A 25,333-nucleotide genomic window follows, 5' to 3' on the forward strand; every position below is an offset into this window, starting at 1 on the left:
AGTCTATCTCTCCCTCTGGTAAGCTAACAGTCATGGGAACTCAGAACACAACTGAAACGCACGCAGGATATTTTTAGGACCCTATTTTTTCAGTGTTGGTTTCTTTAAAAAATATATTATCGGAGGTAGTAATCGTTACCTTTATTTGCGTAATTCTGTTCAGTCCAGTGGTGTGAAACGTGCTTTGTTTACTATGGACGGCCAGTTAGGCCTAACTAACTTTACGCGGTGACACGAATTTATGATTAAATATGATTTAGTGTAAAAGTTACCAATATCCATCCATTCATTTTGTATATGGTCCAGTTATGATTTCATGTTTTCTAGTATATCAGTGGACTAGTTCATTTCACAATGGCTTTATGTTATGACAATGGCCTCAAGTGGACTGTACACGTTGGGTAGCCCATGTTCCTCATTGCTGACTGAATGGACTGGACAAACATTTGAAAAATGTTTCATTATTCCTAAAATCGGGAATTTCTCCAGGTTCTCAAGTTTGTAGTTTCTGAGAGGAGCTGCATCCCTCTTGCAATGGGTTAACACTGCTTTTGGGATTTTCTCAATTCACCCTTGAGACATGCCAAAAGCAATATCATTTATCTATATCTATAGATAAATAAATAATAATGCATTTATTATTATTTCATATTTATTTTATTATTATATACCTACCTAGTGCCTATGTAGGCCTAGTGTAGATATGTTACAGACTTTCATGGCTTTGATTGTTAGTTCTAGGGAATCTTTTGATAATAATAGATATTCAGCATTATAAAGCCTTCTCGTTGTCAGTATATATGGCCTGTTACTTATGATATGGATTTGCTTACTAGCCTATTATATACATAAACATATAATAATTAAGCATTCCAAATTCAATATGCATAGTCCACTTTTTAATCTTGCATCTATGTGAATAGGCTTGGAAGGGGATCTCATAAGACATTGTAGTGAGTTCAAATGGTTTTGTGTAGTGGGAGGTATAACATTAAAGCTTATAGCCTCAGGACATGGCTTTTGGAAAGTGCATTCCACAAGGGTGAAGCGGAAGTGTGTGTGAGTTAGAGGAGATTGTTTATGGTAGACCTATAATCAACCTGGTTCCTGCCAGTCCTGAAGATTCAAGAATCAAGGAAAGTCTGTGTGTGTGTGTGTGTGTGTGCGTGTGTGTATTTGTATGGTGATGGTGGTGGGGTGGCGGCGCCTGGCGGCTTAGCCAGGACTCATGTCAGTAACGCCTATTGTTGCCTCATCAGATGTGGGCGAATGGCAGATCTCATGTTATCAACACAAAGAATTTAGCCGTGATGTCTAGGGCTAATTGTATGGTGATTGTACATGCTTGCATTCCCCCTTACCTCCCCCCACCCACCCACTTCATTCTTCCCTGGGCTGGGGAGCTGGAGCACTGAAAAGTAGGTCACATGAATCAAGCAGCAGCAAACTGCATTGCTGGTGTGGTGTTGTTAGCTGCAGTTAGCAGAGTTCGTCCACCTTTGTTTTCTCAAGCTTTTCGTTCCTGTGTACTGACTGATAAAAAACAAACAAACAATCAAGCTGTAAATTTCTTGTGAGGTAATGGGATGGATTTTTGCTAAACCGGTGTACATATCCCAACCCTACTGCTCCCACCTCCCCTTTCAAAAATTGCATAAACACGCTCTTCAGTCCCCCCCCCCTCTTCAACCCCCCCTCAGTCACCCCCCCCCCCCCCCCCCCGTTCACAACTAGGACAGGGACATGGATTATAGAGGCTGGTGTTGTGAGACGCATGCGCACTAACCATCTGTCGGGCCTGGTCACTGGGTCACACACACTGGCTGGAAGATCTCTGACACACTGGAATCCACAGTGCACTCAGCACATATTTAGCTTTCTGCTTTTGACATTTTTCTTTCTCTCTCTTTTCTTTTTTTTTGGCGTAATAAATTTGAGATGACTGTGGCCATGTGTTTTGGAGGAAGATTGGTATCTCGAGATGTTTTTGAAACTACCAAATTGTTTACAGACAGAGAGGATATTGCATGTAAGAAAAATGCATATATTCATTGACTTGTTTACCAAGTCACTGAATGCAGTGGACCATAATTTGAAAAGAGCTTGTATTGATGGAAGCCTTCCTGATAGCAATTAAAGCCAAAAGACAATGTGCTGATGCTCTGCTGATTCACTCTATAGATAAAAAAAAAGCACTAAGTGAAAAGAGTAGAGTCATTAAATTGGATTTTACTCAGGCAAAATGGATTAGCAACCGAACGACCAGGCAGAGTGAAGTATAAACTATTAGCACGACTGCATTTAGAATTCTGATAAACACGGGTGTGCACCTGAATGCTGGCACCTTGTTACACAGAATCATAAAGTTAGCTGGAACACAGATAAGACAGTGAGGTAATGTGTTGTAATTGGAGACTGCCCATCAGTTACCGCTATTTTTGTTACCTGAAACTAGCACTCCTGATGACTAAGACTGAAAGATTGTAAATACAAAATATTTATCATTTCCTGAAGTATATATTGTTCAATGTGGCCGAGCCAAATGTGTTCCATGCTGGTTTTTTAGCCATACTGTTGGCTGCTCTAATAGAGCCTTTTCCTCTCGTTCTGTTTCTTGGAATGCATTGCAGGGATAAAATGGTTCCTCTGTGGTTTGAAATGTAGTGCATTGCAAATGAAAGGGTGTCCACATCAATGCTCTGTAATGACAAGAGAATGGTAGCACTTGTGGCAATATAGTGCATGCTGAGACTCCGCTTTCGAATCTGGAAGGAATTTGCTAGGGTGAAGTGGCACAAAGTCTCCTCGGTCAAAAACACATGGCTTTCACTTTGATTTCTTAACTTGTAAACGCTTCCACTGATCCGGAAATCATAATTTCTCCGATTCATAAACACTTGATGTAGGCTATCAGTTCATTTATGGACACAGACTTTGATTGCTAGGCTGTGATGAGAATAGTGTGTGTTGACTCGCTGTTTGAGAGTTAGAGACATGTGAATGGGAGTGCACTTGGTACTACTGTGATGTAGCTTTCCAGAGAACACACAACTGATAAATACAACAGACCTGGGGGGGGGGGGGGGCATATTGAATTCTTCATTGACCTCTTCTGCCTCTGACAGCAAACCTAGCCCCTGTTGCAGGGTGAACAGATATCCTAGGTATGTTGTCAGAAAATACCCACAGCTTGTAGCCAGCACTCAGGTTTGCATTGTAATGTTAGTGGTGCATGAGGCAGGAATCGTAAATTAGTTGAATGAGCTCTTATTGGAATTTCCCTGAGGAAAGTAAATTGGGAAATCATAGCCAGATACCATAGGACCACAATCTTTGCACTGCTAATTTCATCCTTCAGTGCATACGACTATTGTTGTGAAAAGGGAAGAAAGAGAACTACCAAGCAGACAGGACGGTGCCAGCTCTAGATAGCTTCCTTAGATTCCTTCATGTTTTCCCCCCAAATGTCACCACAAAGATGTATGTACAAGAGACATGCGTAGGCTTAAGTCTACATGTTTTCTTGAATTAGTGAATACAGTGTCCTGTCAATGTCAGTATATAGTTTTCTGGCAAGAATTGGATTTAGCTCTCCCTATTACATGTAAGTCGATGGAATTGAGTAGTGGCTGCATACTTCATGCGTGGTCTCATAGGCCTATAATAATGTACACATAACCACATAAGTGATGATTACTGCTCTAATTTATATAGGAAGTAGGCAGTCATGACAATCACAATGGCACAGCCTCAAATAGCCCTCTAAAAAGTCACTAATTTAGTTATTTTTGGTATAGCATATCATAACACTGTACTTCAGGGCCACAACGTATGTAATTTACCGTATTCATCTTGTATTTGCAGAGCATTTTTGGCAATGTGTGCTTTTTGACAGAAGGCTATATAATAAACTGAGCTACCTTATTGGTTCCTTGTTAGTCATGATTTTGAATGCCCTAGACTGTGTTGCATTACATGTCATAGTGGTGGTAAAATCTGGGTGCTATATCCTGCATCCTATAGGCTGCAGGGGATTCATTTGTTGTGAGGACATTTTATTAGGTGTAGTCTGGCTGTCATCTGAGCTGTGCCAGTGGAGCCACTGACAGCAACATATGGCTGTGGAACTGAAAAGCAGTTCATGTTATAATGCGAAATCATGTTTTATTCAGAGCTGCCCATCCAAGCCCGTATTTAGAATGTGTGTGCATGGTGCAGAGCACCCACAAGAGTGGCAAATTATGCGCAAACTAAACCCAACACTAAAAAAATCCTGTGTGAAACATTCTTACTCTTGCATTAATATAAGAGGTACACACACACACAATGTGAAGAACTAACACAAAGAGCACCATCTCTCTTGGTTAGAGGCCACGGACAACTATTCATGCAGGTAGGCAGCTTTTAACAATGGAATATTGTCCTCCTAACTTGGAGACTGAGACATACGGTATAATCATGATCATGCTACCCTGACAAAATTCTGTAAAATTGAACAAATGTAACCACATTCTCCCTCTCTTCTCTCTCTCTCTCTCTCTCTCTGTCTCTCTTCTCTCTCCATCTCACTCTCTGTGTGCTATCTTTCTCCCTGTGCTCTGTTGGTGATCTTGTGCTCTGTCAGTAGAGGAATGTTGGGGAGGAGCCTGGCTGTGTCCCTCTGGCATTACAGGACTCAACAAGGCAGTCCATGGCATATTCTCAGCTCCTCTTATCTGCCTTGTCTTCCCTCTTTCCTTCATTCCTCCCTCCCTCTATCCCTCTCTCCACCCACCCTTGACCCTATGCTGTCCATGTGCCTTTTGACACGCTTGGTCTAATCAGGGTCTTAGTGCAACTTCCCTCTTGTGACCTTCCCTCCTGCTGTCTCCTGCTACTCTCTGCGGTGTTTTCACTGCCGCTAATCTCTCTTTGTTTCCCTTGCCATAATTCTATCAAATCTGCTGTGTGCATGTTTTTAACGTTATTTCAGAGGCTCAGATGGGACGCACACACTGAGATGGAGTGATGGAAGGCATAGAAGTGCCTGACAGGGCAAAGAGTAGCAGTCCTCTCTCACCCATGGTGCCCCCAGTCTGGCCTTGGATTAAAAATATCATGCCAGGGTGAGTGGGGTGTTCACAGCCATGCCCAGGTCACTGGTATTGATGGAAATCTCCATTAGGCTGCTAATGGCACCATGGACCCACTAGTCTGGGTACCACTTATGCCCATCATGTCAATGCTTACATTTTCAGTGCTTTGATTTCCAAGTCTGGTTGGGCACTATAAAGAAAACAACCATGGATATGCGATGCAGCATTGCATCCAAACAGCAAATGTGTGATTGTGAAGGTGCACTGTGTTTGGCTATTGTTTCAGTTATGGTCATGTACTTAAGGGACTTTAACGTTGTAAACAATGTTAGGAAACGGAAGAGTGTGTGGCCAACAGGGATGGGCCAAAACACACACTGCACTTTAATTTACAGAGTTGTGGGTGACACCACCCATCTCAGATCTTTGCCTGCTCATCATTCGAAAACCCCAGTCTTGCTAAAATAAGTCCAGTGTGCCTGTTGGTTGGATATAAAAAGAACGACGATCGCCACATTTTTGGTTTCCTTTATTCCCGTTTTGCTGTTTACTGCATTTCTTGTTTAAAACTGATTCTTAAAGCTTGACATTACAAAGTTGCAGTGTCTGGTATAGGAAGACATGTTTCATGCCCTGTTTTTTGGCCAAAGCATTCTGAGCACATTTTTACTCCGTTTTATATTTTTGTAACTTTTTGTTACTGGCACAGAGTGTCCTCTGAGAGGTACAGTGTAATACTTAATGAGATAGCTTTCGGCTTCTGTCTGCACTGATTTTAAAAGGTATCTCTGTGCTGTCAGACTGTATCCAGTTCTCCCTTTGACTGTAGTTTGAAATCTCTCAACTGAGATGATCTCATGTAGTAGTCATATGTCTTGCTTGTCAGTGAAGGGCAATGTGGTTTGGCATACCAGTCAGCTTCTAGGTTGAAGTAGCAGATAACACCAAGAAGACTAATTTGGCCACATTGTTTCAGAAACTGCTTTTTTTTTCAAATGTTTATCCTAGTTTCCGATGCAAATGACATGTCACCAGGCTCTAGTGATGGTGATCTTAGTGGTTAACACATATTTAAGAGACCTTAGTAAACACATTTCTATGTCCTGTGCACAAGGCCATGATCTGTACTTTGACCTCAGCGTTGGCAGGATATGTTAGGTTGATGAACTTGTAGTTGTGTAGCAGACAGACAGCATGTGTGTATGGATATTTGGTCGGCTGTGCTGCTAGGCCATTGCTGAACAGCATGTCAGAACTGTGTGTGTGTGTGTGTGTGTGTGTGTGTGTGTGTGTGTGTGTGTGTGTGTGTGTGTGTGTGTGTGTGTGTGTGTGTGTGTGTGTGTGTGTGTGTGTGTGTGTGTGTGTGTGTGTGTGTGTGTGTGTGTGTGTGTGTGTGTGTGTGTGACCCATGCGTCTATGATGCTGTCCCACTGTGTGCACGTCGTACCAGGAAGTGAAGCGACTCTGTCAGTACTCTGACAGTATGCATTGTTTGGAAAGACGCCCTTTGTTCTGATTTTCCTTGTGTCTACTTCAGTTACAGCATCAGTTCATATAAACATCAACATGAAGCCCATGCATGTTCTTTTTCTGTCCACGCCAGGGTTAAAGTCTGCGTAATAGATGTGTTGTAAATATCGTAATGACAGGGACAGATGTGCAGTTGTCTGGATTAACAGTATAGGCTTCAGATATGCTTTAAAGAAAATTGTTGACTCAGCCAGTGTGAAGCTTTAACGGATTGAGCACTCTAATTAACATCACTCTGAAATACTACCTGATTCTTTCACATTGTTGAGTCTTCACAGTTATTTATTTACAAAAGCCTAGCCAACCTCTGAAATTAAATATGCATGTGGAATTCCGTCAGGCCGTTTAGGCAGATTACAGAAGGAAATGACAAGTGAAAACAAACCAGAAGAGGGCACCGTTTAGCTAAACACACTATCATGGCTGCTAAGTTTTTCATGACGCTATATTACTTGGTGCGGCGCGGATAGCCTATTAATGTGTGTACTTGCGGGGAAATGGATAGGTCTAGTTAATGTTTTCACTTTCTTTTTGTTACGAGCTGATAGGCATACAACCCGTCATATTGTTAGCCTAAGCCTTTCATGAAGAAAAAACATGGAGGAAATTCAAGCAGTATTCTTCTCAGTGAAATGTATAAACATTGTGATTCAAAACCCTCCGAAAATTACTTCTTGAAAGATTAAGCAACTCTTTAGTGCAGATTACAATCTTGCGCAAGCGCCTTACATCCACTCTATAGCTTAGGTCAGTGTCATTGAGATGTTTTTATGAAGTCAGCCAATCACGACTAGGTGCTTCTGAAGTTATGTTATGCTGCAGATGCTTTGGACGTCGCCCCAGCAATACGTGTGAATGAGACTTGCCGGTGTGTTTGCTAATGGTGTCGGGACAGACTTGAATTCTCTCATCGCTATTTCTTCATTCTTTGAGAAGGGGCCCGTGAGAGGCTATTTTGTTATCTCCGCAGTATGCCAGTGACTCGATTTTACCATCACTGATGAATACAAGTTAGCTATTTTCTGTTGAACAATGAACCCACGAAAACAAATGTGATCACACACACCGATCACAGAGGAGACTGTAGTCGTCTTTTTTCGACCGGAGAATAGACAGATCTTTTCCGCGTCTAGCCAGGCAGATGATGTGAAGGTCTACCGCTAATCAAGTCTTTATGGCGACGAGAACAAGGGGAAGCCGAGCGCGCACGGAAGGAAGGAATAGGAGACTATTCGATACCAAATCGGGACACATGTTGAGCTAACGGACCACTCCACCTCCCTCTCCCTCCCTTGGCGGATCTTGCCTTTTCTTTTCCTTGTTTTTAATTCCTGTTGAAGAGGCCAGCGGCTCCATTCGTCTTAGCTGAAGTCGCCTTCCTGTCGGATTACTAAACTATGGATCTCAGTAAAATGGTAGGAAAAAAGGTGGTGTTTGTGAACCACTGGCTCTCCCAAGATGTGTTTCAAAAAGAAGCTTTTAGAACGGAACGGTGCAACAGACATGCCAGTTTTGGGGGGGTGGGGAGCAAAGTGTTTCAGGAGAGGGGTACGATAGCAGGGTAAATGTTTCCAGGATTCCTTCTATTTCTCTGTAGCTTCTGTAGCCTATCGGCTGCAGGTTTGACCACAACATCTGTAGTGGGCATATGTAGCCTTATTGTTGCCAGCATGTTGAGCTCCAGATTTAGTGGAACGTCTGAGCAGTTACATTGTTGCTGGGAAATTAGCAAGCTAGTGTTAAACGTATTTTCATTGTGCTTTCCACGTTGTGAGCATCGCGCATCCTCTGAAACGGGGTAGAAGGGCACGTAGCCTATGGAAACCTATACTACAAGCTTGTGTTTTGTAAATTTTTCGTCTACTACTTTCTTGGAATGGAACCTGTACCTTTTGGATGAAAAACGTAGAAAAGGCGTGAAACATTGCTTAACCAACAATCACAGTTGTAGCAGATGTTCGGGGAGTTCGTCAGATGTGATCCTGATGAATTCCCCCAGTCTGCAGTAGGCTAGACTATAATTATAACGGGGACTTGATTGGTCTAAAATAGACTGATGTTGAACTGTTAAACTGTCTGTGGAAATGTTAGTGTTTGAAACGTTTGATTAGATGATAATGGGAGTTGTATAACACTCTTGGCTGCAGTTTCCCCAAATTACACAAAAACTAATGTTTTTTTCTTTTTGTTATTTGGGGGTCTTTGTTGATTTAAGAATACCACTGCATGAAATATTTCTCTAAGGGGAGCCTTATCATCGGTGTCAAGGCAGAATAGCATGTCTTCCTGTCATCCATGACTTGTAGTCGAGTATAAACTGGATTGTTGCAGCAGTTGCTACATCTGATACACACTTTTATACTTGGATTCTTGGCATTGGAGAACTTTTTGAATGTAGTGACTAGTGAGAGAAAGGATATGCCTAGACCAGCTGGTAAGCCGTTGAGTAACAAATTTGTTAGATCCAGCGGAGAATTACCATTCACTCACTAGAGCAGTGAGTCTTCTGAAGACCTGGCCTAAGGCTTTACACCCCCACCCTCTGAGGTTATCTTGTCTGTCTCTGGATCATGTCGTCCGTAGTTGGTGTGGTGGAGGCTGCAGAACAGGTGCACACTGGGCCAGTGCTGGCTGAAGAGAACCCTGCTGTCTCCTTGGTGCACTTAAGATTGCTATTATAGTGACATAGAGTGTAGTTTCGGATACTATCACAGGACCTGTATGGTTCATCTTGTTACACTTTGAGGTTGACAGTCTGATGTCCTGTGGCCATATTCTCTATTTACTCAACTTGGATGCTGTCAGCTATGAATGGTGCACCCACAGACTTGTCAAGCACATCCATTAAGCTATATTTGTTCAAGGCCACACATTAAAATGGTCTTCCCAGGTGTGCGATACCCAGGAATTATTCAGAGGGAGCCTAGAGATAGAACTATTTCTCTTCCCTCCTGTACACACTGACCCTCATCAATTCTACCTCAACCGCACAACCTTTTACTGTTCAATCAGTCAATTTACGATTTTTCCTTTTGAAAAGCAAGTTATACTGAGCAGCTCTAAAGGTAAGACATAAATGTGCAACACATACAATAATACAATAGAGTACCGAAGCCATGACGTCATGGAAACACTGCTTCACACTTCGGTACTCTATTCAGAATGTTTTAACGGAATATTTGGATAGAAACCCTGCTTTTAGGCAGGGCTGTAATGGTTTATGAAATGTGTAGTGGCGTAGGGGTTTATTTCACTTTTGGCACTGTGTTGTGCTGCACGACATGGTCGTATTATGATTGTGTTGCTGCTTTTCCGGCTGTATTGTTGTCTCTCTAGGTATTTTATGACTTGGCAGCTTCTTTTCAAGAAATCTCTCGGACAAACAAAGATGATTGTCTCATAAGAAACCTCACTCTCAAAGGCCTCTTTATAGTTAGCCTGACCATAAACCTTCCTTGAGGCACCATGATTTCGTTATATTGTCATTATATTGTTTTGGTTCAGTGGGTTGTCCCCTAAACCTATATCCTCTTTTTTTATGACATTGCTTTTGTTTCCTTTAATCTGCTAGATGTCCTTTCAGCTGACAATTGCATTGAGGTAACTGCTTGCCCTGATGTGAAGGAAGCAGCTGGATTACAGTCACTCGCGTCGTTCGCAGTGTGTGGCACTGTGTGAGCTCGTTCGCAGTGTGTGTTGTGTGAGCTCGGTCGAGGTCGGGCGACCTGTCCAGCGTAGTTTGCCCATTTCGTCTTTCCACTCTACTCTGTGCCACGGCAGTCGGTGTGTCGTAAGGAGGTGTGGAGTGAATGTTCCATGAGAGCGGATGTTTGAGTCAGAGGCGAGTAAAAGAACAGAATGGTCTTTAAATAGGGGGAGAGTGACTGCACAGTGGCTGCATTATAGAGAGGTGACCTTTTAAAGAAATGGGTGGAGTGGAAGGTGGGGGGGGGGGGGGGGGGGAAGCATGGCCCGAACTGGGCTTTAAGAGATGTAAGTGGAGGGGAAAGAAAGCATCAGTGTTTATGTGGCTATTAGTGAAGGCCTCGGGCCAGGGCGCACCCTTGTAAATGGAGGTGTGTATGTCTTGAATAAATGCAACACTAGTGTGGTTGGCTTGTGAGAATCGCAAGGAAACATGTAGGTGTTTTACAAGTGCTAACAGTGTTTTTTGTGCCTGTTGTAGGCTACTCTCTCTGGCTTGCATTGGACCTGTACAGGCCAGACTGTCTTAGAATGCGCTGTGCTTAGTGCTTGTGTGTCACAGTGGCTTTGATTGACCTTATAGGGCAATCAAAGAGACCTTCTGGGAAAGGGAGCTCTTCAGAGGGGACTAGTTTGAGTCTGGGCTGTTGTTTGGGTTGGCCACGTTTGCCTTAGAAGTGATGGGGGCAGTGCCAGGCATTTTTCATCCAACAGGAAATGGGCAGGAACGGGCTGTGCCAAGACAGGAAGCCAGCTTAAGATGCCCCCCCCCTCCCCCCTCCCGCCACCCTCATCTCTCTCCCCTCCTTTCATCCCCCACCGGCCAGCACCCAGGAGCAGGCTCCAGTCCCACTGGCTCTGTCCTCTGTCCAACACGTCAGCACAGCACAGCACAGTGCACACAGACAGACGTAGACTTGGCCATGCGAGTCGGCTAAAGAGGTGGCATTACATCACTTTGGATGGGGATGAAGTGTCTCATTTCCCTCAATCTGAGTGACTTCATGGTCCACTCCCATGTCTCACTTCCTCTTCTCTGCCATACCACATATGGGCCTTCACACAACCGAGAACTTTCCCCTCTGCCGCAGTTTCAGACCCACCTTCAGCAATTGGCTGTGTTGTCGAGTCGACTCACTTGAACTGGACAAGACTGCCTAGTCTGACCGATTTCCATGGAATCTCACAGCACTCCTACGTACAGTCACTCCAGGATACGCTCTCTCCACAACCTAAAATTAGCTGGCCGACATGCTGTGAGTTTCTATATAGAGGAGAGAGGAATCTGGATTCCTAGCAATAAGCTAATGTCTTTTAAATATCACTGCAAGCAGGTCTCGTAGGATTCACCTATTTTAATATTAGCAGTGATGTCCCAGTATGTGTACTCAGCAAACTTCCCTAGCCTCCTTTTTAAAGGAGGGCTGGTTCTGATGTATTAGGGCAGCACTCAAGCAGGCCTGGTCTCATGTTCACCAGTGTCTCAGGAGTGCCTATCTGTTATGTGATCAGGCTTCTCTTCTCTCTTTCTCTCTCTCTCTCTCTCTCTCTCTTTCTCTCTCTCCCTCCCTTTCTCTCTCACTGGAGGGAGAGAGCTCCCAGCCGAGAGATGGTTTATGATAATGGGCCCTGACCTGCAGCAGGCGAGGCCATTTTCTCCCACTGCCTCTCGCCTCCCTGCCTTCCCGCCGGCCTCCCTGTCAGGCCCTGTGGGTCACCCGAGGACAGCTGCCGTTGGACTCCGTGAGAACGGTTCCACCGCTTCCTGGTGACATTTGTTTAATTGATTTTCCCTCGTCCAATTTGTCTTGCTACTACTCTGACAGCTAAACTGCGACGGGACTTTTTTATCCCGCAGATGCTCGAAGACGGTCTTTTCGCCCTGGTTTCGTGGCTCTGGACCCAGTGTTGGAACAGAGTTATCAAAGGAGGCCCTATGCTGCTGTCGTCATTGCGGTCATTAAATGGTTATGACCCATTACCAGTATGGGGAGAAACAGAAAGGGCTTAAGTAAACTAACTTTGCCCTTCATGTTCCCATAACGAGTTCAAAGTTACTTTCACAATTACTTTCTCGAGGGAATAACGAACAGCTGAACCATGAATGACTGCTGAATCATTTATGAAGCAATCGCGTCGTATCACTTGAAAGACGGGCCAAGAACAGGGGGCCTTGTTTGGCGATCAGCGCTGTGGGGTGACAATGTTGATTCACACGGCGTCTGTCGCTCTCTCCGGCGCGGGGGACAGACAGGGCTGCTTGGACCGAGTGCACGGACACGGAGGCTACTTGGTATGCAGGCGACACAGGGGGGCTGGGAGCCCAGCAAACACAAGCTGGACTCAGAGAGATTCATTCCACGAGCCCACAGACACGGAGCAGTTTGGGCTTTGGTATAAATAACACAGCGCTGCAGAGTCTGCTTTTCCTTCGCTGGTCTTGTCACATTGTCGCTCTCTCTCTCTGTCTCTCTCTCCTTTTTTCTCACGGGTGTCTTGATGTGTTTCTACCCCCCCTCCTCATTTTTGAATAGCTCCGGGCCTAATGAGTAAGCTCATAGTTTCGCTTCGCGGACGGTCCGCACTGGTCAGGGAGATAGTTGGGGCGTGGGTGCCAGCGAGCCGCTCCTGCGGATGCCAAGAAGCCGGGGCAGCTGGCTCTCTCATTCACGCAGATGACAAAGTCTCAGTGTGGACAAATTAGGCCATGCTTGTGTGGGAACCACTTGCACTGGGGCTGGTGATGGTCCAGTAGTCTCTCGCCTTTTTCCTCATTCGTGGCAGGACTAGGAAGATAACCCGTTGGCTGTCTTCTTCGCTGTTTTCTTTTTTTCTGGCAGAATATTTTCAAGCCACAAGAATTTGCCCACCAAGTAGTATCCGCACAGGTTGCAATTGGTGAAATCCGATACTGTTGTTTCTCCTTTGTTCTTTGTTGATTGATGGCAAATCCTGAGATCTGTCGAGATCCAATGCTAAGAACATTGAGGATGAGGAATTTACAGGCTCTGCCTACAGTCAGTCGGTTAGACCGGTGGGCCGCTCGCTCACTTCAGCCTTGCGGGCCCGGCCGCTAGATCTTCCTCGCTTCCCTTTGAGCGCACAGCTGTGACTTAATGAGACACTTATCCCTCAAATCCATCATGTCGACACAAAGCCTCTCCTTGTCACCTTTGAGCTGCGCGTGTGCCACAGGCCTCTGGCCCAGGGGCTGTCCTGGGGAGAGTGAGGAGCGAGGTGCCAGTTGGCCTCACCAAGCCATTTGCAGTCGGGCCATTCAAGCTGCTTTTACTGTATGAGACAAAGTGATTTTGCTTTTTTGTTTTTTTAAAGAAGTTTGTCATTTTTGTGGTTTGGGTGGTATCAGGAGATATGCAAGACCTGCTATGAGTCAGCATCCAGTCTGTGTGTGTTTTTTGTGTTGTCTTTTATTTTGTTGTCGTTGTTGAAGATATGAACTGAATTCCCAAGCTTTTTAAAAGAGCTTTTCAGAAATCTTTAATTACCTTGAGATGTGCATTAACTGGTTTGGACTCCGAATTAGCCACCACGTCACGAAAAACAATTATGCCGTTCCACAATATGAAATAACATTTCACCACAATATGCTAGAGCAGGGGGTGGCAGAGGTAGCTGTGACTCTGTGCAACAGTTTCCTGGGAAGACTGTCTGGCACCTCTCTCTATGGCACCTGATCTATGAGCGGATTGAGACAGTGTTTTTGTGGTAGCAACAGATGGCTGATAGGGCTGGTATGTGGCTCTGTTTGTTCAGCCGCGTGAGTGTGCTTGTGTGTTCATGTGTAAGGGTGCATATGCATGCATTAGGGAAGGGGGCATATAAAACGCTAATAATGAGTTTCTTTGTTACTTCACTTGAGATGAAACGATTGGAAATGGTTGTCTTTTACTCATACAAATGTTTCATGTTTCATGTACTCCAAATATGAATGAAAGGTGTATAACAGAGTAATAGCTAACTGCCTGTTTCTGTTTATATTTATTTATATTTAAATTTGATATATTTAAAGACGCTTTTGTGCAAAGAAACGTACATTGTACTTTAACCAAGGACCAAACTAAACACACTAGAGAGGTAGATCACCCCTACCTCAGTATTCCCAGAAAAATTCCATGCAAGGTTTTGGTTTGGTTTGGGGGACAGGCTGAGCTTTCAGAGCCTGAAAACCATGTTTTTTTACAGTGTAATCACAGAATGGGCAGCTAGTGGTTGTGAGGAGATGATTGCTGAAAGTGACAAATTTTACTGACTTGAAATCACGTAAAAACTCTGACTGTACCTTTATATAAGTGTGACGTAAATGTGACGTCTTTTAGAAACACTTTTTTTTACCCTGTTTCCTTAAAACAGTAACCCAGTTCCTGTTTGTATATTTGGGCTCTTGTCTATATTTACTGTCTCTGTATTTTCTAATGGTAATTTACTCTCTGTTTAAACATGCAGGCAGTAAGCATCAACAAGGCCATCAACACACAAGAGGTCGCCGTCAAAGAGAAGCATGCCAGGAATATCCTTTTTTCGTTCTTTCTGTCTGTCTGTCTGTCTGTCTGTCTGTCTGTCTCTGTGTGTGTGTGTGTGTGTGTGTGTGTAAGTGTTAGGTACAGACAGTGCTGAGAGTGTTTTAGTTTCCATGTGAAGAAGGAGGGCAGAATTGAACTCGTTAGCTGAAGCCTGGTGGTGCGGCGGCGTCTAACAGGAGCTCTTTTGTCTGATGAGGGCACGGCGCCTTCAGTGCATCACACACTTAAGACAAACCAGACGCCGCTAGTCTCTTTCTTTTTCCCTTTTCTCTCCTCGTGTTGGTTAACAGCTTGCCTTTGTCTCTAAACTGATTTACGAGGGACAATATCAGTGGGCTATATTGCATTCAGTACTGTAGACAGTCGAGGTTGCCTGCCAGCAGGTTAGCTTATCTGAAGGTTAGCTTCTCCCCCTCCTGTGCGGTCACTCCTTGACCACCTCCTCACCGTGCATCTTGGGGACCCACCATGAAAAGGGCGCTCACACCTTCTGGGCAGCTGTCAACCGGCTGCCCCTGTCCAGCAACGCCGTGCTCTGCTGGAAGTTCTGCCACGTCTTCCACAAGCTGCTGAGGGACGGCCACCCAAACGTGAGTATCCCCCCCTAACTGCCTGCTCCTCACACCTGGGCCACCAGGTGATTTGTCACTGTAAAAAGATGAAAGTGGCTCATCGGTGTGTATGTTTCCTAACTGTATTGTGTATTTGCCGTCCCTGGGCTCCATTGAAAGAGAGATTTATGATCTTAATGGGATTCACCTGGTAAAATAAAGGATGGATGAAAAAGAAATCATTAAATTAACGGTCTGTTTGTTCTCTGCTCCTGGCAGGTCATAAAGGACAGCATGAGGAACAAAGCAGACCTTACTGACATGAGCAGAATGTGGGTAAGGAACAGGAAATCCTTCTGCTGATCTTGTGGTTTACACATAGCTGGCTGACTAACCAGCCACACACACACACAACAATTCCAACATGAAACCACCAAATCATTCACACTAGTCACCGCCGGTTAACCAGTTAACATACCTCAGGCCACCTAAGTGTCTAACATTGCAAAGTGCTACTGGCTAAAGCTGGGTTCACTTGCAATAAGGACTGTATTAAGATGAACACATGTGTAGCCTCAAAGGTGTCCTGTCGTCCGCCCAGGCCTATGCCTGTGTCAGTGCGGATGGAGTCACCTGTCTGTCTGCAGGGTCCCCTTCATTTACACACTGCCGCCTCCCTAGGTGTGTTCAAAAAAACACCTAAAACACACCTGTTCTCTGAGGCCTTTGGCCTCTGACCCCCATTCCTTACCCATGTCTTTGTTTATCAAGTGACCTTGGGTATCCTGAAAAGCGCTATATACTTTTAAGTTATTATTATTATTATTATTATTATTATTATTATTACCTCCGCCAAGGAGGTTATGTTTTTATCGGAGTTTGTTTGTTCACAAGAAGTTCACATGGATTTCGACGAAATACATATGAAAGGTCTGAAATGACCGAAGGAAGAAACTATTACATTTTGGGAGTGATCCGTATCACCGTCTTGATCCAGGAGGCGGTTATGTTTTCGCTTGGCGGATGTCTGTGCTCTCGGAGTGCTTTTTTAGTTATTATTATTGTTATTACTGTTGTTAGTCGGCCTGGGACCGTTGACTGCAGGTGTGAGGCCTTCAGAAGTGTGTGTGACGACATTGTGGTCTGATGATGGGCAGTCAGAGAAAACCACACACACACTCACCTTAAGCTTTATTCTTAACCTGACTGTCATCGCTCGAGGCGCCGTATGACTCATAACACATGTCTTTTTCGGAGGCTGTTCAGCTCGGCTGATGGCCTGTTCAAGTCGAGTAATCATGGCTGGGGCGATTAAGGCATCAATCAAACGGATGCTTGCCAGCCTGCAGCTCAGGGACAGTTTTTCTCTCAGTCTGATGTCGTAGTGAGAGGAACTTGAAATTATTGATTGTGTGCTTGCTGGCTCCTATTGCCGTTATCGACTTTGTTTTACTTTTGTTGTCGAGAGTACTCTCTTTTGGTTGCTGTTTGCAAAAGTGTTGTTCATTTTTTTTGACTTGCAGTGGAGTATACGTTGTGGCTTGGTTGTATTTAAGAGAGCTGGCAACCTTGTTTGAGCTAACAGGAAGGATTGAATAGATGGAACTTTGCTGACCGGTGGCTTTTCGCAACGGTTGCTGTGACAGTCATATCCCCACTGTGTGCTGATAGGCTAGCGAAGGCCTGCACTCAGGAGAAATTGCATCCTGTGACCAGGACCCTGCCTTTCCTCTTGTGACATCACCATCAGCATCAGCAGTAGGGTTACAGGAAGAGGAAGTGGGCAGTAGATGAACTGTTGACACTTCTGGTTCTCACCGCACTCAATGAGCTGAAATGCATCTATCTATAAGTAGCTGCTGGTTTTATAGATCACCCCCAGTGGAAATGCATGCGTCATATACGTGTACCAAATTTATGCAGTGTTCTCACAGAATATTTGACGCACTTTTTATCCAGGTTTAGTATTTTCCTACCATACATTTTCCAGTATGAAGCATACTGTAACAGATAACAGACTATTTGTTAGAGCAGAACCTCTAGGCTATGTTGTTCAAATGTAAGAGAGAATTATTGGTGTGCCCACTCGGTGATGAATTGTTTGGTATGTTCCCAATCTTGACTTCCTGACACCTTCAGGCCTTATCTCCTATTCTGTTGTTTTGCAAGCTATGGTGACCATGAGTTTCAGTGAAGTTATCTTGTTTTTGAACACCCCTGTGGTATGATGGTGTTATCCATTTGGGCCGGTATGTTCGTCACAGAGTTTCTCAATTATAAACACTGAGTCAGTTGAAGAGAAGCACACACTGTGAATTCCTTGTTTTGCTTTGCTCACCTTGGGTCTGGACTGCCTTTAGCCCTATTTGGCCCTGCTTGCTTTCCGTAGACGGCAGGAGGGAGCCGAAATGCTATGTCTCAGAGTGAAAATCTCAGACAGAAGAATTTGGCTGATGAAGGGCTTTAGCTTCCAGGCTGCAACAGTACAAACACCACACACACACACACACACACGCACACACACACACACATCCTCACACATTATGTGCCAAGTGCAGTGGGGTTCTAGCGCTTAATGATCCCCTTCTGCCAACTTGCTACGCTATCTCAGCATCTGCTCTCCCCTGAGCAGTTTGAAGGCTGCCACCTCCCTTTGATCTTCTTTCATTTTCTTTCCCTCTCTCTCTCCCCCTTTCCCTCTCTCTCTCTCTCTCTCTCTCTCTCTCTGTCTGTCCCCTTTCGTTCTCCATTTCCACAGGGGCATTTGAGTGAAGGTTATGGAAAGCTGTGCAGCATCTACCTCAAACTGCTCATCACCAAAATGGAGTTCCACATCAAAGTGAGTGGACGAATGTGTGTGTGTCTGTGTGTGTGTGTGTATGTGTGTGTGTGTGTGTGTGTGTGTCTGTCCCTCCACGCCTCTGTAATCAGTCTCACCCTCCACCCCAGCTGTCTATCTCTCTTCTCTCCCTCCATCCATCTCTGTGGGAAAAAGTATGTCAGTCGTCTCATTCCCGTGCACCTCACGAATCTCCAACCTGATGCAAATTTATCGTCTCTGTCAGAACCCCCGTTTCCCTGGCAACCTTCAGATGTCAAACAGACAGCTCGACGAGGTGGGAGAAAACGACGTCAACAATTTGTGAGTGCTCTCCGTGGTTGCTTCCTGGAGTGAACACAGGGAAATTGTCTTAGGCTGAGGAAATGAAATAGCCAATATCAAATTTCCAATGGTGGACCAAATTAAGTATATGACACTGATAAGATTGGGCAGCATGATTCATTGTGTGTGTGTGTGTGTGTGTGTGTGTGTGTGTGTGTGTGTGTGTGTGTGTGTGTGTGTGTGTGTGTGTGTGTGTGTGTGTGTGTGTGTGTGTGTGTGTGTGTGTGTGTGTGTGTGTGTGTGTGTGTGTGTGTGTGTGTGTTGGTGAAAGAGAGAGAGAGTGTGTGGTGTGTGTGTGTGTGTGTGTGTGTGTGAAAGAGAGAGAGAGTGTGTGGTGTGTGTGTGTGTGTGTGTGTGAAAGAGAGAGTGTGTGTGTGTGTGTGTGTGTGTGTGTGTGTGAGAAAGAGAGAGAGAGTGTGTGGTGTGTGTATGTGTATGGTGTGCGTACATGTGTGTGTGTGTTGTGTTTGTGTGCCTGTGCATGTGTGTGTGTGTGTGTGTGTGTGTGTGTGTGTGTCTTTGCTCATAGTTTCTCTTGTTTGTTTGTTTCCATATCAGTTTCCAGATGACTGTTGAGATGTTTGACTATCTGGAGTGCGAGCTGAACCTCTTCCTGGCAGGTAAGCATCAAGGACGAGCTGCTGATGGATGACTTGTTAACCAGAATGCAAAAATAACTCTACACACTAGAATCAATGTGTTCCGCTTCAATGCCCTCTTGTAGCACAAGCCACACCAGCTGTGATTTTGTATGTGTGTGTGGGTGTTTGTGTGTGTGTGTAGCTTTGAAAATGTAAGGGTGTGTGCCCAGGCTGCAGGCTGAATATGAATGTGTTTTTGGCTGCCCGAATCACTGCTCTGTGGCAAAGGAAACCACACCTTTTGTGCAGGGAGAGCAAGGTCTCCCAGGACTTTGCATCAGAGAGAGTAGTGAGAGGAGAGTGAGAGTGAGTGAGAGAGAGAGAGAGTTAGAGTGAGAGAGAGAGAGAGAGAAAACAGTGAGAGAGACAGAGAGAGAGAGAGAGAGAGAGAGAGTGCTGGGGGTTGAGGGAAGTGAGAGTACACGAGTGAAAGTATGGGAGTAAAGCATGGCTAGGAATATTTAAAGGAGAGCAGCAGAGAGGGATCTATAGAATCAGATAAATGGGCTGGCAGACAGAGCGTGGCGGAGAGGCTAGGATGGGGGGCGGTGTGCATAGGAGATCTGCAGAGATATGCAGGAGCAGGTTACGTAAAAGTGCCAAATATGGTGCAGTACACCTCACCTACACGCAGCACAGCCCCAGATCAGGGCCAGATCAGCACCGCAATCAGCTGCTGTCAGCAGCACGGGTCTGATGCTGCGATGTTGGGGGGGGGGGGGGGGGGGGGGCATAGGAAGCCGTGTGGAGCAGTTCCAACACGCAGCATCAAACCGTGTCAAGGTCAGCCTCGTTAAATTAGCATCTCCTATTTAAGCGCCCGGGCTCAGATTCCTGCCCGGTAATGCTGATGGGGCCGAGCGCAATACTGCTTCTGATGCACTCAGCGTTGAATGTCAACAGGGCTCCGGTCAGCCGGCTGCGGCCGGCGAGTGAGTGAGGGAGGTCAGCGGGGTGAGGAGAGTGGCCCGTGCTCGTTGTACGCTCGCCCCGTTGAAGATCTCTTCCCCTCTCACTCCTTAGGCCAGACTGATCCAGGCCTAATGAGATTAGGGGGATCATGTCACCTGGGTTGACTCGCTTTGTGTCCCGATTTAGTGCCTCCTCGGTGTGTGGCCGCGGTGGGGGGTCCTTGAGAGCGCCATGTGTTCGCTCCGAGCGGCGATGAGGCCCGTCCTGTTGAGTTTTTTTTGGTCTGAGTCCGGGCATTTTTGTTTGCACGGGCAGTTATCCACACATGAGCTGTTCTTGTTGTCCTATGTGTTGAGTAAAATGGAAACTTGTGTATCACTATATTAACTTAGCCTGACTATTTATTGTGTGTGTGTGTGTGTGTGTGTGTGTGTGTGTGTGTGTGTGTGTGTGTGTGTGTGTGTGTGTGTGTGTGTGTGTGTGTGTGTGTGTGTGTGTGTGTGTGTGTGTGTGTGTGTGTGTGTGTGTGTGTGTGTGTGTGTGTGTGTGTGTGTGTGTGTGTAGTGTTCAGCTCGTTGGACATGTCCCGCTCCGTCTCGGTGACTGCGGCAGGTCAGTGTCGGCTGGCTCCGCTGATCCAGGTGATCCTGGACTCCAGCCACCTCTACGACTACACCGTCAAGCTCCTCTTCAAGCTCCACTCCTGTGAGTCCCCCTGCTGTTCACACACTGCACCATCTACACACACACACTCACTCACACACACACTCACTCACACACACACACACACACACACACACACACACACACACACACACACACACACACACACACACACACACACACACACACACACACACACACACACACACGGAGTGCAGCCAGCTGGTCAACATCACAGAATCGATGCCAACAGTGCGTGATTAGGATTTATGTGGGCCTGATGTAATAACCTAGTAATCAAATGATAACTGTCCGACTGCCTATTATCAATCTTGTTGCACAGCTGCTTATGAAAACAAAATAATAATTTCATGTTTATTATATTAAGTCAGCGTCATTATTAATACAACATTACTTCAGGCTATTACAGTTCCAATGTTGGATTTCTTGCTTCAGCATAGTCTATTGAACAAACACTGGCTGGTATGGTGATTTGATTTCACCGTTCACTTATCAACAAAAACAAATAGAACATCAAACTTTGATCTCGATCGACCAATCAAAATCAAGGGTTCCAGAGCACTGTGTAGTATCTAAGGGCCTCTGAGGGATCATGTTCGTGTTCCGTGTCGAGGCATCGTGTTCCGTGTTCCAGATGAGATGGAGACCAAGAACTTGTGGAGTGGAGTTTCCTCTGCCAAGTCAAATGTTTTTATATAACTTGGATGGGACACATCCAAGGCCATCATCACCTTTACACCCTGGTTGCCGCACACGTATTATGGAATGCTTGTATAACCCCCAAAGGAATAGATTTGGTTTAGTTTGTAGTACCACTTCCTTAAGGCACAGATAATAAGACAGAAATAGTAGTTTACTTTCCATATATTTTGAACGGTTATTAAACTGTTTCCGTTGATCTGCTTCATAGGCGTCTTGTTATACAGAAATATCGGGATGCCTGCCAGCCAATCAGGAAATAGAATTTATCACCTTTGGGGCATAATATACAATAATCCCTTTAAGCTATGAAATTGTGCTTTTAAGAGAAACCATACTTCTTTATGGAGCAGGGAAATCAGCATGCAGGCAGTTGGCGACATCCTCACACGTTCTTGACAGACTGTTGGCAGAGCGTTGGAGATTATCACTCTACTACTACACACACACACACACACACACACACACACACACACACACACACACACACACACACACACACACACAGAGAGAAAGCCTATAGCATTAGTCATTAATGCGCACTTCTCTGTTCATGTCCAGGCTTGCCAGCAGAGACACTGCAGGGGCACAGGGACCGCTTCCAGGAGCAGTTTAAGAAGTGAGTTCACCCAGGGGTCACGGCTGTGCGAAATGGGTTCTGTGGAGGGAGGGGGGAGGGGGGGGGGGGGGCAGAGAAAGCAAGAGTAATAGAAAATGGCAGACTGAGATTGGTCAACTCTCTCTCTCTCTGTCCATGCATGGTGCGGCTGATGTCAGGAGAGGCACACCTTATCGCACGCCTCTCCGTCATCTATAATGGATCACAGCACAGCACTGTGCTCACTCACAACGTTGTTCTCTGTTTGTCCACTCACTCTCGGTTTCTGTCTCTCAGGCTGAAGAGTCTGTTTTACCGCTCCAGTAACCTGCAGTACTTTAAGAGACTCATCCAGATCCCACAGCTTCCAGAGGTGAGGGGAGGCCTCTGTTTCTACTCAACACCACGCGTCTGTCTGTGTGTGTGTGTGTGTGTGTGTGTGTGTGTGTGTCAAGCACCAGACTGTCTTGTTTTACCGTTAAACTCGTAATGAATTTGGACACTCTCCTGTGACCTCTGGCAGGGTCACTAATGAAGCTTCGCTTATTGACTCCTTACCCAGAATCCTCCTAACTTCCTGCGGGCATCGGCCCTGTCGGAGCACATCAGCCCAGTGGTGGTGATCCCGGTGGAGTCGTCTTCCCCCGAGAGTGAGCATGTGGTCGAGACGGAAGACCTCGTGGACATGGACATCCCTGCACAGCCGGTACTGACCTCCCCGTTACTAGGCAACTCTTAACCATGTGTTTACAAGAGCCGGGGCGAATGAAAATAACAAAACAGCTAGGACCTCTATGCTCTAGGTTCTGTCCATGATTCTGTCGTAATGTGTTCTCATGCTGGGTGGCAGTTAGGGATCATGACCCATTTCTGACTCTAGTGACTCTAGTGTCTTTGACCTTTGACCTTTCAGGCTGCAGTGGAGACCAGATTTGACGATCTCTTTGGAGCAGCCACAGACCCCTTCAACTTCAACAGTCAGAACGGCATGCGCAAAGACGATAAGTAAGTGACCCCTGCATAATCCACTGCCCTCAAGCTCGGGCCCTCATCATCAGTAATCCAAACTGTAGCCATCATGCATAAAATGCTAAAAATAAAGTGACTCAAAGTGATTCAGTGATTTTATTGCTAAAGTGATTACTTCAGCAATAAATTACTGTTGAACGTTAGGGTGTTTGAGGAGCCTGCCATCTAGACAGCGACTGTCTAAAAAGTTGTAAAGCTGATGTGGTATAACCGCTGTTCCCTCTTAATGAGTTGTTTCTGTCTGGCTGTCTGGCTGTCGGGCACATACGAGCTGTTTCAGTTGACAGCATGTGCCTATGGGTATTAATACGCGTTATACAGCTAGGCATGAAAATGTGCCAATCCACACCAGAGTTTCACTTAATGATTCTACCATACTTTCCCACTAGGCTATTGCCATGTCATTACATTACAGTCACAAATGTCTTTTTTTAGCATCTTCTGTGTTCTGAATGCTTCTGAATGCCGCTTAGCAAGGGGGAAAGAAACAGTGCAGTTAATTACATGACAGAAATTGCTGTTCTGCCTGGAGAAAATACTTTCACACATCATAATGAGCCCACCTGTTCTGACTTGTGTGTGTGTGTGTGTGTGTGTGTGTGTGTTTGTGTGTGTGTGTGTGTTTGTGTACACGTGTGCGTGTGTGTGTGTGTGTGTGTGTGTGTGTGTGTGTTTGTGTGTGCTTGCAGAGACCGTCTGATTGAGCAGCTGACAGCAGAGATCCAGGCCCTGAAGGAGGAGCTGGAGACCTTCAGGCTGGAGGTGAGCAGCTCTGAGTGGGGAGCAGGTGCAGGGCGTGGGGGGGGGGGAGAATGGGGTGGGTAAGCCCATTAGGGGGAGGGATTAGACCTGCCATGGTCATGGCTGATGGTGGTGACGCAGCATATTTCATGACGACTTAAGATGGCTATAAACTTTGACACTGGCCCTCCCTCTCTGAATGTTTTCCGTGCTCTGCTTTTCTTCTTGCTTCCTTCCTCCCTTCCTTCATTCCTTCCTTTCTTCCTTCCTCTCTTTCCTTTCCCGTTATTTGTTCATGGCTTTGTTCTCTCTTTCTTTTCTCTCCTTCCGAAATTCCTATTGTATTGTTGTTGTTCTTCCACCTAGGCTGTGCACATCGCTTATTAGATGCCCTCTGTTGTCGTCCCTCTCTAACCACTCTCTGTGATTTGTGAAGTGACGCCTCTCTCACGCACACGCCTCTCTCGCCTCTCTCGCCCTCCTGTCTCTCCGCAGAGCGGGCGTCTGTGCCAGGCGCTGCGCGGGCGCGTGAGCGAGCTGGAGGCCGAGCTGGCGGAGCAGAGCCACCTGAAGCAGCAGGCGCTGGGCGAGAGCGAGTTCCTGCGGGCCGAGCTGGACGACCTGCGCCGCGTCAAGGAGGACACGGAGAAGGAGCAGCGCAGCCTCACGGAGATCGAACGTGAGAAAAAAAAAACGTCACATCACCCCCTGTCTCCCCCCCTGTCTCCCCTCACGTCGCCCGCTCTCCCTCTCCTTCCCTGACACAGTTCAGTTGCAAACATTTCCGATTGACCATCACTTGCATTGTTTTAGTGCATCTGTTTACACGGGACACGGTTGGGTGTTACACCAAGTGAATATTACTCTCTCTGAATGGTTAACACTCTGTAAAGCGCCATGAGACCTGTGGAATGTTTTCGCACTCTATAAGTGAAATTAGTGAATATTGAAAGAGCACGTTAAAATGTTGAGGGATTTATGCCTGTGTAGAAATAGAATAAAGAGTTGCGCTGTGTCAGGGTGAACACGAAAGGAACAGACTATAACAGAAGATGCCGTTGCCAATTCTCCACACATAAATAAATAAATAAATATACCGGCTGAAATAGCCTTCCGTGGTGTACAGTCCATTCTGCCCATCCTTCATTGTAAACCCCACACTGTACCCGTTTTTTTTCTTTTCTTTTCCATTCCTGTACCTCCCTTGACTTTCTGTTCTCCTGTCCTTTATCGCTCCATCCCCCACTATTACCTCAGACAAGGATAAAGGTAATTGTGTTTTAAACCGTGACAAACTCCCCCATCACACACACAGACACACACGCACACAGACACACACACACAGACACACACACACACACACACACACACACACACACAGTGCTGTAGTGTAATGTTAGTGGCCCGTGGTAGGCGTGGGTGCTGTGCTGTGCCGTGCTGGTGGATGGATGGCTCTCCGCGGTG

At 45.8% G+C, this 25,333-nt stretch overlaps 1 protein-coding gene across 2 annotated transcripts in view; it reads left to right on the forward strand.

Annotated features, from left to right (window-relative positions):
- The window catches only part of hip1 (huntingtin interacting protein 1), a 38,598-nt gene that overhangs the window by 394 nt on the left and 12,871 nt on the right, over positions 1-25,333 (forward strand). Inside the window, exons 1-14 of one of the 2 annotated variants that reach the window (XM_062551771.1) lie at positions 7,425-8,020; positions 14,775-14,838; positions 15,299-15,441; positions 15,682-15,738; positions 18,161-18,241; positions 18,468-18,544; positions 19,124-19,185; positions 20,683-20,823; positions 22,063-22,120; positions 22,397-22,472; positions 22,662-22,805; positions 23,013-23,104; positions 23,818-23,890; positions 24,365-24,548. In XM_062551771.1, coding sequence (XP_062407755.1) covers positions 8,003-8,020; positions 14,775-14,838; positions 15,299-15,441; positions 15,682-15,738; positions 18,161-18,241; positions 18,468-18,544; positions 19,124-19,185; positions 20,683-20,823; positions 22,063-22,120; positions 22,397-22,472; positions 22,662-22,805; positions 23,013-23,104; positions 23,818-23,890; positions 24,365-24,548 — 1,270 coding nt within the window. In that variant the 5' untranslated portion in view covers positions 7,425-8,002. Of the gene's footprint in view, positions 1-7,424; positions 8,021-14,774; positions 14,839-15,298; positions 15,442-15,681; positions 15,739-18,160; positions 18,242-18,467; positions 18,545-19,123; positions 19,186-20,682; positions 20,824-22,062; positions 22,121-22,396; positions 22,473-22,661; positions 22,806-23,012; positions 23,105-23,817; positions 23,891-24,364; positions 24,549-25,333 lie in introns of those variants that run through there. The other variant, XM_062551770.1, reaches the window with a different exon arrangement.

This window comes from Sardina pilchardus, chromosome 13, assembly GCF_963854185.1.
Source record: "Sardina pilchardus chromosome 13, fSarPil1.1, whole genome shotgun sequence".
NCBI lineage: Eukaryota > Metazoa > Chordata > Actinopteri > Clupeiformes > Clupeidae > Sardina > Sardina pilchardus.